This window comes from Sylvia atricapilla, chromosome Z (genome assembly GCF_009819655.1).
Source record: "Sylvia atricapilla isolate bSylAtr1 chromosome Z, bSylAtr1.pri, whole genome shotgun sequence".
Lineage (NCBI taxonomy): Eukaryota > Metazoa > Chordata > Aves > Passeriformes > Sylviidae > Sylvia > Sylvia atricapilla.
Genome location: NC_089174.1, coordinates 84,664,593 through 84,679,547, shown reverse-complemented (window position 1 = coordinate 84,679,547; position 14,955 = coordinate 84,664,593). Strand labels below are relative to the sequence as shown.

Below are 14,955 nucleotides of genomic sequence, written 5' to 3'. Positions count from 1 at the left end.
GAACTGCCTATGGGACCTGTGCTGCTACAAAACAGAAATTGAAGCATCTACCCATGGATAAATGTATCAACATAAAGCTAAACTGGATGCTGGAAAACTTAAGAACTGAACTAAAAAGAGTAAAAAAATTGATCCTTTTCTTCAGCATTTGTACCAAAATGTTCAGGCTCCCTACATTAACTTTCTCATCCTTTATAATGCTCCTGTGAAGGCTGGTATTTTATTTTTTAAAACAAAAGCTGAGGTCCCTCTGAAATAGCATGACTTTATGGCACAGTTTTGGAAGGTATTATAAGAACCAAAATGAAAGTGGGGTTACATAAACTTTTGGATGGACTTACCTGAAGCAGAGCTTGAGATTGAACTAAAAAAATTGCCCTGCTCAGTATAACACATTACACTTCTGGTAGTGCCTTTATCAAGGCAATGCTTCAAAAGACTGTAAAACACATTTTTTCATTACTGTACATAAATTACATGGTTGGAGACAAGCAATTCTGGAAAATTGTCATTGGTTGTCTCTCTTAAAATATACGTTCTGAGAATATCAGTGTTTGCAGAGTTTTGAAATTTGATTCAAATTGATATGTTTTCTTCCAAATGCTCAAGACATTTCCTTTATCCACATGAAAAATGCCATGAAATCTTTATTTCAAAGACTATCACATTTCTTCTTACTTTGGTCATGTGTTTTCCTTTACTTGGATCTTATCTGTTCTTTCTAAGACTTTCCACCTTTGTTGCTGTTTCCTTGTTGGGTACTTGCTCTGATTTTATTTCAGCTCTCACTAATGCACATTAATTCAATGTCATGGTTTTGTTGCTGGCAGTGCCCAAATTATTTAAGATACAGCTACCTCATTTAAATTGTGCTTTGTTTATACTAGGGATATGAGAACTTGTGTTTCCACAGGGCAGATTTTTCCCTTTTGTGGTTTAAAATGCATTCTGAATCAGTTTAGGAATTCAGTTTAGGAAGCCACAGTCATGACACATGACATTAGTCTAGCAGGTCTAACAAAAGAGAAGAATTACAGTTTTCCTGTATGTGCTCTGGCCCTCTGCTGCAGTATATGGCCCACCATAAAGGTATTCTGCCAACAGAAGAGCTAAAATTCTTGTATCTGTTTAAACGGATTACTTTGCTTAAACGAAACTGTTGGGCCTTGTCTTGCATGTGGAGCGTTTTACTGTGATGGCAGCCGTCCCTGCCAAAGAAATGCATGTGTAGAAGATTGTATCTTAAACTGTCACACTCTATCTGCTATGAACCACTAAAAAGGCTGCAGAAATAGGGCTCAAAACCATGAGCTCTTCTGGTTACCATTCAGCAGGTGACTCTCACCGACTCCTAAAGAACTACTGAAAACTAATGGATTAACTCTTAGCCTCTGCAGAAGACAAAAACATTTTACCCCATGTTTGCCTGGCCACCTCCTATCACTGCATGTTGCTTTGTTGAACCATAACATTTCACCAGGCTTCTGAGTGGTGTGTGAGCAGACTCCTCCACAGAAACGAGAAAAATGCATTATACAACTTTTTCTGCCAGTCAGATACAGGTCTACACCAGGAATGTCCTAAGCACAAGAATGACATTGAGGTTACATGACTATTTTTCCCCATACTCCTCCAAGAGAGGTGCCCTAGCAAAAAAAAAAAAAAAAAAAAAAAAAAAAAAAAAAAAAAAAAAAAGCAAGCTGTGTGGGCCCAGTGTGAAAAGAGCATTTGGATGGAAAATTTCAGCTGATGTTTGACAGTCACGGGCATCTATAAACACAGCCTTTATGCTGGGAAATGTTAGGCATCTTCACAGCCGCTAGTGCCACCACCTCTGCATTTCTAAGCAGAATGAACCCATGTCAATGAAATAAGTTCTACCATACATCTGCATAAAATGCCTTAGTTTATCATGGGGAAAGACACCTTGGCTTTACTGAGAGTGAGCCTGGAAAGACACCAGCACGGTCAACAAGCATGCCCCTCTTTAAGCTTACCTACAATACAAAAACCTTGCTTTTGAGCAGTACAGTTAGGGGAAAAAAAAAAACCCTAAAAATCGATTCTCTTTGTTTGTTCTTTAATTGCCTGCTCCCCTGTTACCTGGCCTGGGACAGCAGCGCTGCCCGGCCTCACCCCAGCCGGACTCTCAGCTCCGTGCGGGCTCTGAATGAACTCTTAGCCTCTGCAGAACACAAAAACATTTCACCCCATGTTTGCCTGGCCACCTCCTATCACTGCAGCTAACACGTTGCTTTGCTGAACCATAATATTCCGCCGGGCTTCTGAGCGGCGTGTGAGCAGACTCCTCCACAGAAACGAGAAAAACGCCTTATAAAACTTTTTTTTTTTTTTTTTTTTTTTTTTTTTTTTTTTTTTTTTTTCCCCCCGCTCAGATGCAGGTCTTCACCAGGGATGTCCTAAGCACGACACGGAGGCTCACCCCGGGCGGACTCAGCCCCGTGCGGCGCTGCCCGGGGTACCCGGCTCCCGGCGGGGGCCCAGCGCTGACAGACCGTGATCTCCCCGAGCAAGTGTGCAGCGCTGGCTCGCCCGCTCCTCTCTGCCTCCAGTTACATCCCTGGCAGCAGCCCGCGACTCTCGGGCTTCGCTTTCCAGGGTTATTTTTGGCCGGGGCCGCCGCACGCTGACGGCAGCGAGGCGGCGAGGCGCCGGCGGGGCCCCCGGCGGGGCGGGCGGGGAGGAGGCGGCGCGCACCCCGAGCCCGCCCCGGCTCCCCCGCGACGCCGAGCCCCGGCTGGGGGCCGCCGGGGGCCGAGCCGGCTTCGCCCCGCCCGGGGAACGCCTCTGGGCTCCCCTCCGCCGGCCGGGCAGTCTGCGCCGGGGCCGCCGCTGCCCAGAGGAAGCGGGCGGGCGGCAGCCGCCATGGAGCGGAGCCCCATCCCCGTGCTCACCGTGCAGACGGCGCCCTACGAGGACCAGCGCCCCACGGGCGGAGGGGGCCTGCGGCGGCCCACGGCGCTCTTCGAGAGCCAGCGCAACTACCTGCCCAACTTCGTGCAGAGCCTCCTCTCCTCGGTGGACCTCCGCGACCGGCAGGGCTGCACCATGGTGGTGGGCAGCGACGGCAGGTACTTCAGCAAGACGGCCATCGAGATCGTCGTCCAGATGGCCGCGGCCAACGGGGTAAGCCGTCCCCTCACGGTTCCCGCCGCCCCTCACGGTTCCCGCCGTCCCCTCACGGTTCCCGCCGTCCCCTCACGGTTCCCGCCGCCCCTCGGCGCTGCCCGCGCCGTGCCCCCATGAGGCAGAACCTTCCAGTGTCACCCTCCGCACAGCTCTCGGGACACAGGTGAAGCTGTATGTCAGCTCTGTCCGCCTCAGGTGCCCCTGGGCCGCGGCAGCTCCGTCGAGGTGTGACACGGGGCGGGGATGGTGGCAGCGCCGTGCCCTGCTGGTTCACACCTTATTTTAGAAGGAGGGAGGCGTGGGAGCCGAAACTTTAGGGAAAACGTGGCGGAGTTAAAAATAAGTACGCGGGAAGCAAAGGTGTCAAGCATCTCCCGGTCAGAATGTTTTAGAAATAATTCAGGATGCTGTGGAAGGAAGGGGAATTCAGCATTTTACCCACACCTTAGGGAAAACAGTAGTTATTTTCTATTGGTTGCTTACTAGCAAATAATAAAATGCGGGAAGACAAGAGGTGGCAGAAACCTCTTGTCAGACGGCATACAAATTTTTCTCGTGCAGTTTTGAAAGTAGGAAGGAACTCAGGAAGAAAAGTTATGCCTTCTGCTAGATACATGTGTGGATGTGCATGTACAGAAAGCTGGAAACACCAGATAATGCAGGTTTGAAGTTCCTACTTGAAAGCAGAGTTGAAATTACTATCTCTTGTTACGATGCCTAGACTGATCCTCTGGATTTGGAAAAAGGAGTGATAGAATTTTATTTTATTTTATTTTTTTTTAAGGGTAGTTTTTTAAAAAGCTCAGTACTTTAAAGACAGTCCTTTCAAAAGATCTTTCACTTTTGAAATTAATTTCCATATGTGTTCGAATTTTCCCTGCTGGTTTGTTGTCACATATGAGACCAGCCAGTCTCATGTGAGTAATGAGTATTTTAAATTTACTCCTAAGGCATGTTCTCAACATGCTGATAATATCAAGCAGATGCTGAGCGATGCCTGAGATTTCAGAGGCTGTGTTACATGCTGTCTACCTAGTGCAAAATCACTGTTCCTGCAGGGACGTGGTAGAAGCCAGGGTTTATGTGGCCCAGGGTGTGGGAGGGCTCTGTAGGGGACACTGGTGAAAGTGGGGACAGTGGCAGGACTATGACCGTGGTCCCACCTGCAGTGGCAGGAAAGGGAGCAGCAGGGAGTGAGTGTAGGGCAGAGGAGGTGGGCTGGTGTGTGGGGAGTTGCAAGGAAGGTGAGACAGGACACAGAATGCTGCTCTCTATTCTCATTGCCCATGTAGCTCAGAGCAGATAGTCTCACTGGTGAAATTGTACCTGTTGAGCAGGTGGGAGTACCTGTTGAGCAGCAACAGCCAAAGCAAGAGTCCAGCAGCAAAAACTGCCCTGCTGAGGCTGAGGTCCTTGCATGCTGGTAGGAGCCACAAGAATGGGTTAGGATGCAGAGTGACCACAAGATTTTGAAGAAGTTTAGGGTTTAGAGTAGCAGGGGCTTCTCAGCCAAGTTATGCTGACTAATTTTTTCTGTCAGCCTGCCTCCTTCCTACTGCTTCTGTCACATTCCCTGTCTTGCTGGAATATCTTTCTGACCTCAAGAGATTTCCAGTTTGAGATGATTCTGACACCTTGCTGTAATAATGCTTTCCCCTTTTCTTAAGTTCCTGCAAGTTTCCTAGAAACACAGTTTCTCCCTAGTGCTTTCTGAAGCCAAACCCCAAACTTTTCTGCTTGTAGTTCTCACAAATATCTGAATTCACATATAGATTGTCTTGCTAATGACACAGTCCTCAGAAGTTCAGCCACCCAGCTGGTAGGGAGCCCTTGAAAGGGCTTCTCATTTCCATGTTGTAATGCTCTGTTCCCTCTCTAACATCTTCACCCTGCACACCCTCACCTCTGTTTCTCTCAAGCACAGTGTAAATACATGAGTTTCATGTTTACTTAGTACTATTTGTATGTTTTATTTTTTGGCTGTTAAAATACATGTGCTGGGAAAATATCTGAATCTCCTTAATAGCTCTGTTTAGTGCAGAGCTATATTAAATGGGAGGAGAGGAAGAGAAGACCCGTGAGAACAAGTATCTGTCCCTTTGGGTGAGTTAATATCATGAGAAAGCTGGTAGCTGGTATTACAGGGAAAGAAGTGAACTGGTGTAGGCTGGAGCAGATGAAACGTGGGGAAGGCTTGGAAGGAGCGTTGAAAATGTTCAGCTGCCCTGAGTGCCAGCAGTGCTGATAAACTGAACTTTAATCTCCTTCCTGGAAGACACATACCGAGAGCCATGGCTAGTTGTGCTGGCTGAGTACGGAAATAAAAGTGATTTTCTATTATCATCTGTAAATGGATTGCCCTTTAGAGTTGCTAGGTTCCTCTTGTTCTAACTTGGTGACTCATCCCACATTCCCCCTGTGCTAACAGCCCAGCACGGCTGGCATGGGCTCCAGTACAAGGAATGGGGATAAGGTGCCCTGCTCAGTCAGCTGCCCATGCTTGGCCTGCCTTCTACTCATCCTTGGTGCTGCAGCACAGGGCTGCAGGTACATGCACCACAGCTGCAGCCTGCACAGCTGCAGCCTGGCCCATGCTCTGCAGCTGCAAGCAGCACAGTGTGCACCACCTCTTGTTGGGTGGCTCAGCAGGGATTCCCTGCAGTGGGGCACACAGCTGGGATGCTGACAAACACATTTGGGTAACGGGCTGCGTGTCGTGGGAAGGTGGAAGGCCAGACAGAGGTCCTGTACCATCCTGGGTTGCAACAAGCAGTTTGATGGAGTGGAGTGGTAAGAGGAGAGTATCTGAGGGTCTATTTCCCTTTTCATCTGTGTCGTGCCAGTAGTAGTGTCTGTCAGCCTTAATGTCAGAAAGAACTGAGGTAGAAGGCTCTAGCAGTTGCAATACAATTCCTTTATGGATTAAATGCAAATATTCTGTTAGACTCACCAGCTGGATGGAGTGTCTCATTTTTGAGGGAAAGTTTAGGATATGAGAAGCTGTTTTTTGTGAGTCTCAGTGGCAGATCAGAAGGCAGTGATCTTACACTGAATATGGAAAGTCATGACAGCATCCTATAGAGACTGCAGAGTATTGCTAGTAATGCTGTAGAAGTTTGAGGTGGCAGAGAATTGAGTTTTCTGGTCATCTCCTATGTAATACCATATTAATTTCATTTTCCATGGCCTTTTATGTAAATCTTCCCTCCCTCTCTGGGTCTGTGTGACTTTTTTTTGCTTCTACACTGAGTGTGGTGTATAGACCTCTTTAGGATACTATAGTTAAATACAGGAAGGCACAGCCTCAAGATGTTCAGGATGTAATCTGCTCACTTCATGTTCTTTCAAGTATAATTGACTGAGGCATATGAGAGACTACTGAGAAAAATAATTAAAAAAAGCATTAAGTGACTCCATGGTAATCAGCTGAATCAGGCACAGCTGCAAGCAGTAATATTGCATAAAAGTGTTCTTGTAAAGTACTTGTTAGGGTGCTTTATTCTTTCAGCTGAAACTGTTCGTTGCGGATCTTTGTTTCTGCTGTTGTTTCTACAAGTACAGTGACAAAATAGAAGGTGGGGTAGGGACACACTATTAGAAGAGATGTTACATGCCTGTGATCTTGTAGCCATGCAAGTTCTTGAATTCCAGAGATAATCTTTCCATGCTACAGAATTGTCCAAGATTTTCAGAAGGATATTACCCGAACTCTAATTGTGAGTCAGTGTGTGGGTACAGTTTGTTTACTGTTTTAACTCAGATTATGAGAAGCCTGTAAAAAACAGATATAAATTAAATTAATTAAGGAAATAATTAAATGCTAGTTTAGCATTTGATACAAAATTAAGGGGCTCTGAACCAAGAGAAGATGACCTTATGCATTCTTGCCACCAAAATGAAAAAAGCAAAGGAAGATGGATAACACATTTACACCTCTAAGTTCTGCACTGTCCTCAGGGAGTTTTGTAGAAGCACTAATGACCTTAATATAAGGTGAAATTTTGTAGTAATCCCTGCAAATAAAATACCAATGCATCAATTATGTAATTTGATTTGTAGGATCCCTAATTTACGGTACTACATATTGCAATGTTTCTATAGTACAGAAATTAGCATAATAGATAATATTTCAAAGTAGCATAGAAATAGCAGCCTCATGACAAGTGCTTAAGGGAAATCAAATTATTCATATTTATATTAAAATTCGGCATTCAGAAAAATGGGAAAACTGGTTTGTGCAATGTCTGCTGAATGAGAAGAAATGAAATATGGTGAAGAGATTGTCCTAGGAATTTGTGCATTCTGAATAATTTAAGTATTTTACTAACTTTTAAAAATACAGTGTTCTGCATGAAAACAAAAGCCTGCATGCAAGTGTAAATACATTTATATTTGAGTACCTCTGGACGGATTCAGAGTGGTTGTTTTCAAGTGTTTTGTAAAATGTTATCACTGTCATATTAATTTTGTTTACCCATACACAATACTGTTTTAAGAGCTGGCAGCCATTTCTGACAGCTGTATTTGGAAGATTGAGTCATTGTTCTAGCTTTGTACATGCTTCATAGTGTAAAAAGAGGGAGCAACAATATTCAAAGTAATTTCAAGGTTTTTTAATTCATATTTTTCTTTCCATGATAATTTTTTGTTTATTTCTTAACTTATTAGCTCTCCTGTTCTCTTGCAACTTTCATAGGCAATTATCTGCAAAAAACTCTGAAAAGAGAAGCAGGTAGGCAAACAATCATTGTTTCATCAGAGCTTGGTGTAGGAATGCCAGATAGAAAATTGCATTTTCTGCACATTTTTTAAAAATTCAAAAGCAGATCCTGTGATTCTTTGTGAAAGAGAACTAGCTGGACATAGTTTGGTGAGCATTGGTGAGAATTATTAGAAAATAACTTCTGGCAGAAGTTGATAATTGCTTTGTAATCTTAATTTTTAAAATTAAAATTGTTCACAAACCCAGGTTAAGTATCTCCTAATCATTTGCTCCTCTGAAATTGTTTGGACCCACGCTTCTAAGTAACCGTTAAGGTCCTCTTGTGAGTGCCCAGAGGAAGGTCATCTCTATATGAAGAAACAGCCCTTTATGGACACGAGGCAGGTAGTTGTTTTGCCACACAGACTGTGGAGCTGTCAAATCCCCTTCAAACTAGAGAATGAAACCTGAAGTTCAATTCCCAGTTGGTTTTCAGATGGGGACTGGGAGAAATTCAATGTTCTGCCTTTCCCTCTGCCTCCCCTAACTGCCCTGCCCCTTCCCAAACTACTGCTCAGTAGTGATGGTGGTGATGAAGGTTTATTTGATTTTTTAAAAATATTGATATGATTAAGAAATCCCGGACTTTGACAAAATCCTTTTAAGCTCTGTATGCAGCTGCCTCAGTTTTCATCTGTAACACTTAACCTCCACTTGTCCCCTGTTTTTTTTGCATTTTCCTTTTTGCGTTCCTTAGAAATTAGAACTCTCTTGTATTTCTTTGTAAATACATTTCTTGTTGGCTCCTAGATTATTTATGTTAAGCTGAAACTGTAGTATCTGCGTGGGGGATGAAGGCATGGTTTTGAAATTGGAACCTTGCAGTGGAGCTGTACATAATACCAAGCACATTGAGTCAGCGTTTAATAACACCGCGTGAAAGGTTGGGTTTTTTTTTTTTTTTATTTTAAGAATGGTGGGAACTTCCCCTGCTCGGCTGTGCCCTGGGAATCACACCCTGCTCGTTTGGAATAGCCAAGGAGTCACTGGTAGCTGGAGGAGGAGCAGTGCTTTCTATGGGGCAGGACATCCAAGGCAGTCTTGGCACTAGAAATGTAACTTCAAGAGACTGCAGGTCCTAATGTGGACTGATACTTGTGATTACACTGAAAGGCTGCTCTGTGAAAGGCAATTATCTTTCTGTTATCTCTCTGTTAAAGCCTCAGCCCTGCAAATGCATCCACAGAGTCAACCCTAAACTATACTAATACCTGAGAGGATTTGCTGATTGGTGGTGATACCTGGCAAGTTTTGGTAGCAGGATGGTAGCCTATTGTTTTGTTTGGGGGCTTTGCAAATCCTTGTAATTGCTGTGCTCTTCCTTTACTGTCATATCCAGGCCAAGGGGGTTAAATGTGCCAGGTTACAGTGTTTTTGTCAGTGCTCCAGGTTAGCATCCAACCAAATCAAGTATGTGCATTTCTCTGCAAGACAGTATGTCCCATACCAAGACTTTACCCTTTCTGTCCTGTACATATATGCCTGTTGTGTGTGTGTTTGTATACTAATTATCAAACATTTAGTGCTATTCAGATTGCTCTGGGTTGTTTTTACCGTGTAGATTGGCAGATTGGTTATTGGACAGAATGGGATCTTATCCACACCTGCTGTTTCGTGCATCATCAGAAAGATCAAAGCTGCTGGTGGAATTATTCTAACAGCTAGCCACAGTCCTGGGGGACCTGGAGGAGAATTTGGAGTCAAGTTTGAAGTTGCCAATGGAGGTATGTTTTTTTTTTAAAAAAAAGACACTACAACACTGCATTTTGGTATGCTGGAAATGGCTTGTGACGATAACTGGCTATCTATATTTTTGATTTGCTCTGTTTTAAAACTGTGAAGGACATAGGCATCTCTTTTTCTTGAAATAATATAAGTGTATTCGTGTACATGGGTCTGAAAAATAAGCATTGAATGTTCATTGAAGCCCTTGGGGTAGCTGTAAAATTTCTATAAACAACAGACTTGCCATTCAGTTTTTACAGTCCTTTATTTAGCCATCCAGATCACTGTAACAATTCTGATCCTTTTATAAAGATCCCTGTGAGGGAACTCTGTTTTCCTCGTATTTCTTTGTTGCTTGTCTTGGCATTTACTTTAAAGCATGTAATTCCAGGAGTACTGTAAGCAGTGTAACTCATTCTCTTATGTGGAAGAAAGCACTTGATATGTTTACCCAGAAGTAACTGATTTTACCCAGGTAGAGAGTTGTACCATTTTAGCACTGGAATTCCATCACTGAGTAAGGGAATTTTTGTGTATAGCTGAAGTCTTGTTTTCCAGAATTGACAACTAACACATATAGTTATGCTGCTTGATCTATGTTATAGGTTCTGTATGTTTTACATTATAGATCTGTGTGCACTCATGTAATGTTATTTGATGGTTGTTGACAGCTTGTATACCTCACACATGTAGAATGCTTTCCATCTGAAAAAAATGGAGTGAGAGTACTTACAACATATTTCTTTCCCCATTTTGAAGATGGGAGAACTTGAGATGGGGGTGCTTTCTTCCTTCTCTCTTGTATAATTGAAAAATGTGCATGGTTAAATGAGTGTGATTTTATAAACAGAATAGGCTTGAATCCCAGAGGGATTAAAGGGACTGTGATAGGTCAGCCAGTAAGAAAACCAGGGTCACAGCACACATATACCAGAGCCAAACCATTAGATGCATTAGCACTCTATAAACTTTAAAATACCATGCACATCTAAAATCTGCTTGATAAATGGGTAACAGTTGGTGGTGCAGTCTTTCTAATGTGCTTTGCCTTCTTAAAGAGAATTCAAAAAGGCTGTTAAGCTTTATAAAAGAAACACTCCTTAAACACAGGTCACAGGGTTTAATTATTTATGTTAATCAGCATCCATAATGAAAAGTAGTTGTTTTAAGTTCCAGTTGAGAAAACGTGGGTTAAGTATTAGGCAAGGTGTTTGAGCTAAGAGTGTTCAGGCACAGCAACAAGGTCCTAGAGAAGGTTATTGTTGTGCTATATTCTTGCTCAGTCTACTTTGCAGATCCAGGTCAAGTAGAAGGGGCTTGTTTCTGTAGCTGTAGAAGGGAATGTAGGGTGACTCTGGGGATCTCTGAAGCTGGAAGTATCAGTAGGCAATACATCAAGGAAGATCTGTAGCTAATGGCATCCTCACCTTTTGGATGGGTTTGGATTAGATGAGTAAGAAGTCACTTTGTAAACTAAATGAAGAGTTAAATGGCTGGTTTGTATTGTATTGGTCTGGACCATCTGGTACACTGCACCTGAGATGGAAGGCACTAATTTATGTGGCAATGCACTGCATATAGCAGCATTGCTAGAGGAATGGAAAAAGCACTGAAAAAGCCTTCAAAGGCATTTTGGATGAGAAGAGAGGACACAACAAAGGGAATAAAATAAATAATTTTTAGAGTGGAAGTGTAGCTTTAATATAAGCTGTGCAGAGTCAGATAAGCAAGAAAGGACTTGCTGCAATTCACACTCAATTGCAACTCAGACTGAACCTTTGCACTGCATATGTCATAGTTCATCTACTAATTTTCACACCAAGCCTGCAACTTGAGTTTAGTTGACAGTAAATTTTTGAAAATAAAGCCATATTTTAGGCTTTAGCAATGAAAGAAACTCACAAGTAAGATGTGTTTTCTATTTCTGAATGACATAACCAATCCAGGTTGTAATTGCTAGTTGTTGAGCAATTGAGGTATTTTGAATTCAATTCCAACAAAGATAAATTTCATTCAGGTAGTGGAGGGAAACTGCAATACAGCACCACTGTCAAACTGATAAGATTTCTAAAAATAGCAGTTTTTTCTAATGAAATAATGTGAAACACAAAGCTCTCTGATCATCACAGGTGTGCATTTGCAGGAAGTCCTATGAAACACCAGAACCTGCTGCTGAAGAATAGGCTTTCCTTCAATAGCTATGTTGAGATTCCATCGATTAAAAAAAGGGAGTCTTTGACCAATAATCTCAAACATGTATGACTGTGGTTGCCTCATCTTTCCTGCCCGTAGATAATAATTGATTTAAATGCTCTGTGAATCAAATTGTTGTGAGTAATGCAGTGTATTTCTACGTCTTATTTTTTTGAAAAATGTCCTAAACCTGTGTTGTAGTGAAAGAACAGACCTTATGTACCACAGTACTTTGTTTTTATTTATTCTGTAGTAACTCAAATATATTCAGAAAAAAGTTTGCTATAGCACTCATTTTTAAAATAGGAAATCTTCATTTAAAAGAAATGACCCACCACATTATTTTCTGTTACAGGACCTGCTCCAGACATGGTTTCAGAAAAAATATATCAAATCAGCAAAACCTTGGAGGAATACGCAATTTGTCCTGATCTCAGAGTTGATTTATCACGCCTAGGAAGACAAGAATTTGATCTGGAGAACAAATTCAAACCTTTCCGAGGTATCAGTCTGTGCTTTTACTCATGCTAAATCCATTGAGTATAAATATTAGTGTCACAGCAGAATTGTTATGAGTAATCAAACAAGTAGAACTTCAGTTCTTCAACCTGCCTTACTAAAAGTTACCAAAATACAAGGTAGTATAGAATCATAGAATGGTTTGTGGTGGAAAGTACCTTCAGGATCATCTTGTTCCAACCCTGCGGTCATGGACAGGGAGACCTTTCATTAGAACAGAGTTGCTCAGAGTTCCATCCTGCCTGGCTTTGAACACTTCTCGGGATGGGGTATCCACAGCTTCTCTGTTCAGTACCTCACCATCCTCACAGTAAGGAATTTTTTTCCTAAAGTCTTATCTAAATCTCTTCTCTTTCAGTTTGAAACCCTTCCCTCTTGGCATAACACTATTTCCCTGTTTGAAACTCATTATATAAGCTCCCTTTTAGGTACTGGAAGGCATCTAGAAAGGGCTCTTCCAAGCCTTCTCCATGCTGAACAATTCCAGATCTCTCAGCCTGTCCTCATAGCAGAGGTTCTCCATCCCTCTGATCATCTTTGTTGCACTACCTTGGGCTTGCTCCAACAGGTCCATGTCTTTCTGGTACTGAGAACCCCAGAGCTGATGCAGCACTGCAGGTGGGCTCTCAGCAGAGCAGAACAGAGGGGCACAATCCCCTCCCTGGCCCTGCTGCTCACACTGCTCTGGATGCAGCCCAGGACACCTTTGGCTCTGCAGTCTGTGGGTCATGTCCAGCCTTCCATTCCCAAGAACCCCCAAGTTCTTCTCTGCAGGGCTGCTCTCAGTGAGTTCTCCCGGTTTGTACCTGTGTCTGGAACTGCCCTGACCCAGGTGCAGCACTTTGTGCTTGGACTTGTTGAAATCTCATGAGATTCTCACAGATCCACTTCTCCAGCTTGTCCAGGTCCCTCTGGATGGCATCCCTTCCTTCTGTTGTTTCAGCTGCAGTGCTCAGCGTTTTGTCATCTGAGGGAGCACTCAATGTCATTGGTGGAGATATTAGAGGGCACTGACTTGTCCCAAGATAGAGCCCTGAGGGAACCCACTCCTTACTGGACTCCTGGACACAGAGCCACTGACCACAACACTCTGGCTGGGTCCATCCAGCAGATTCCTAATTCACCAAATAGTGCATCCATCAAATCCATGTCTCTTCAATTTGGAGATAAGATGCCATGTGGTACAGTGTCAAGATACTAAAGAAGGCTAGGTAGATGACATTGGTCTGTTGTATATGATCTGGAAGATCAAAGCAGCTGCTGGAATTGTTCTAACAGCTAGCCACAGTCCCAGGAAACCTGGAGGAGAGATTGCAATGAAGTTTAAGGTTGCCAGTGGAGGTAGGGTTTGGGTTTTTTTGTAATAGAAGGTCTCCTCAAGAGACTTCCCATGTGAAGTGGCCTGTGTTAGACCCCAAACCACTAATAGTCCTATGTTGATCTTCTTCTTGGTTTTCACTCACAGGGTCTCAGTCTGTTCGTGGCTGTTTATCAGAGGCAGCTCTTCACAATCTGACCTTTCTTTAACATTGAGCCCCATCCCTTCTGTCTTTCTGAAAAGTCCCAGCCTGTCTCTTTGGAAAATCTCATAGCCCTCAGCTGCAGTGCTCCAGTCATGTAACTCATGTCCCATCTTTCTGTGATAGCAATTAGGTCATGGTTTTCTAATTTCACCATGGTTTCCAGCTCCTTTTGCTTGTGTCCAATGCTGTGTGCATTTATAGCTGAGTGTTGTGTTTGTTTTGCACTTTAGAAATCAGGATTACAAAATTTTAGTGCATCAGGCCTCATCTTTCAGCCAGGTATCTTTGCCAAATGCTTGCTAGTAGCTAAATACCAAACTCAAACTTTTTTGGTCTAGGAATGGTTTGCTTATTGAGGTCTAATTGACAAAAGAGTGAGACTCTCAGTTTATTCGTTCTTGCTCACACTTTCTGAAAAGTTGTGGGATTTGCACATCCAGTGACTCCAAATGTAAAGAGATTGCTTAAGCACGTGTTTAATTTTAGGCATAGTGAGTACTTTTGTGCTTAGACTTGATTTAAAATTATCTAACAAGCTGTTTTCTTGAAGGAGTCAGAAGCAAATTAGGATTCCTGACATGTATTTCAAACTTCATGTATATTTCATAAATTTCAAATACTCTAAAACTGTGTGGCCTCAAAAACCTTTCTGCAGTTCTAATTCCCTAGAATTAACGCCATTTTGTTTTCCACCCAAACTCCACATTTTGAGACAATTTACATTGTAAAAAATAAAATTTTTCATTAAAAAAAGTCCTTAATTTTTGGTTTCACTGGGGTATTTAATTTTATTGCAAAGAGTATGTCTGGCTTTTTTACACAAACTAAAAGCAAAGAGAATTCAACTCCACCACCACTCTGGAACCATAGAATTGCTAGAGTATGAAATTTTGGTCTTTAAACTGTTTAATTCCTCCAAATAGTACTTTTTAAATGAAAGTGAGACACTCCTCCCCTCAAATATGTATAAAAAGTGCATACAAATAGTTGCAGTTTTTCTGTGTGTTAAAAAAAAAAAAAAAATTCCCAATCATGTCTTCCAAGAATACCTCAGCCTGACACAGTAGAGCTATCAGAGAACCC

General features: G+C 42.6%; 1 protein-coding gene across 1 annotated transcript in view; it reads left to right on the top strand.

The window, feature by feature from the left end:
* The first annotated feature begins 2,851 nt into the window (after positions 1–2,851).
* The window catches only part of PGM5 (phosphoglucomutase 5), a 69,640-nt gene continuing 57,536 nt past the window's right edge, over positions 2,852–14,955 (top strand). Inside the window, exons 1-3 of the mRNA XM_066339926.1 lie at positions 2,852–3,147; positions 9,474–9,636; positions 12,186–12,332. Coding sequence (XP_066196023.1) covers positions 2,887–3,147; positions 9,474–9,636; positions 12,186–12,332 — 571 coding nt within the window. The 5' untranslated portion in view covers positions 2,852–2,886. The remainder of the gene's footprint in view (positions 3,148–9,473; positions 9,637–12,185; positions 12,333–14,955) is intronic.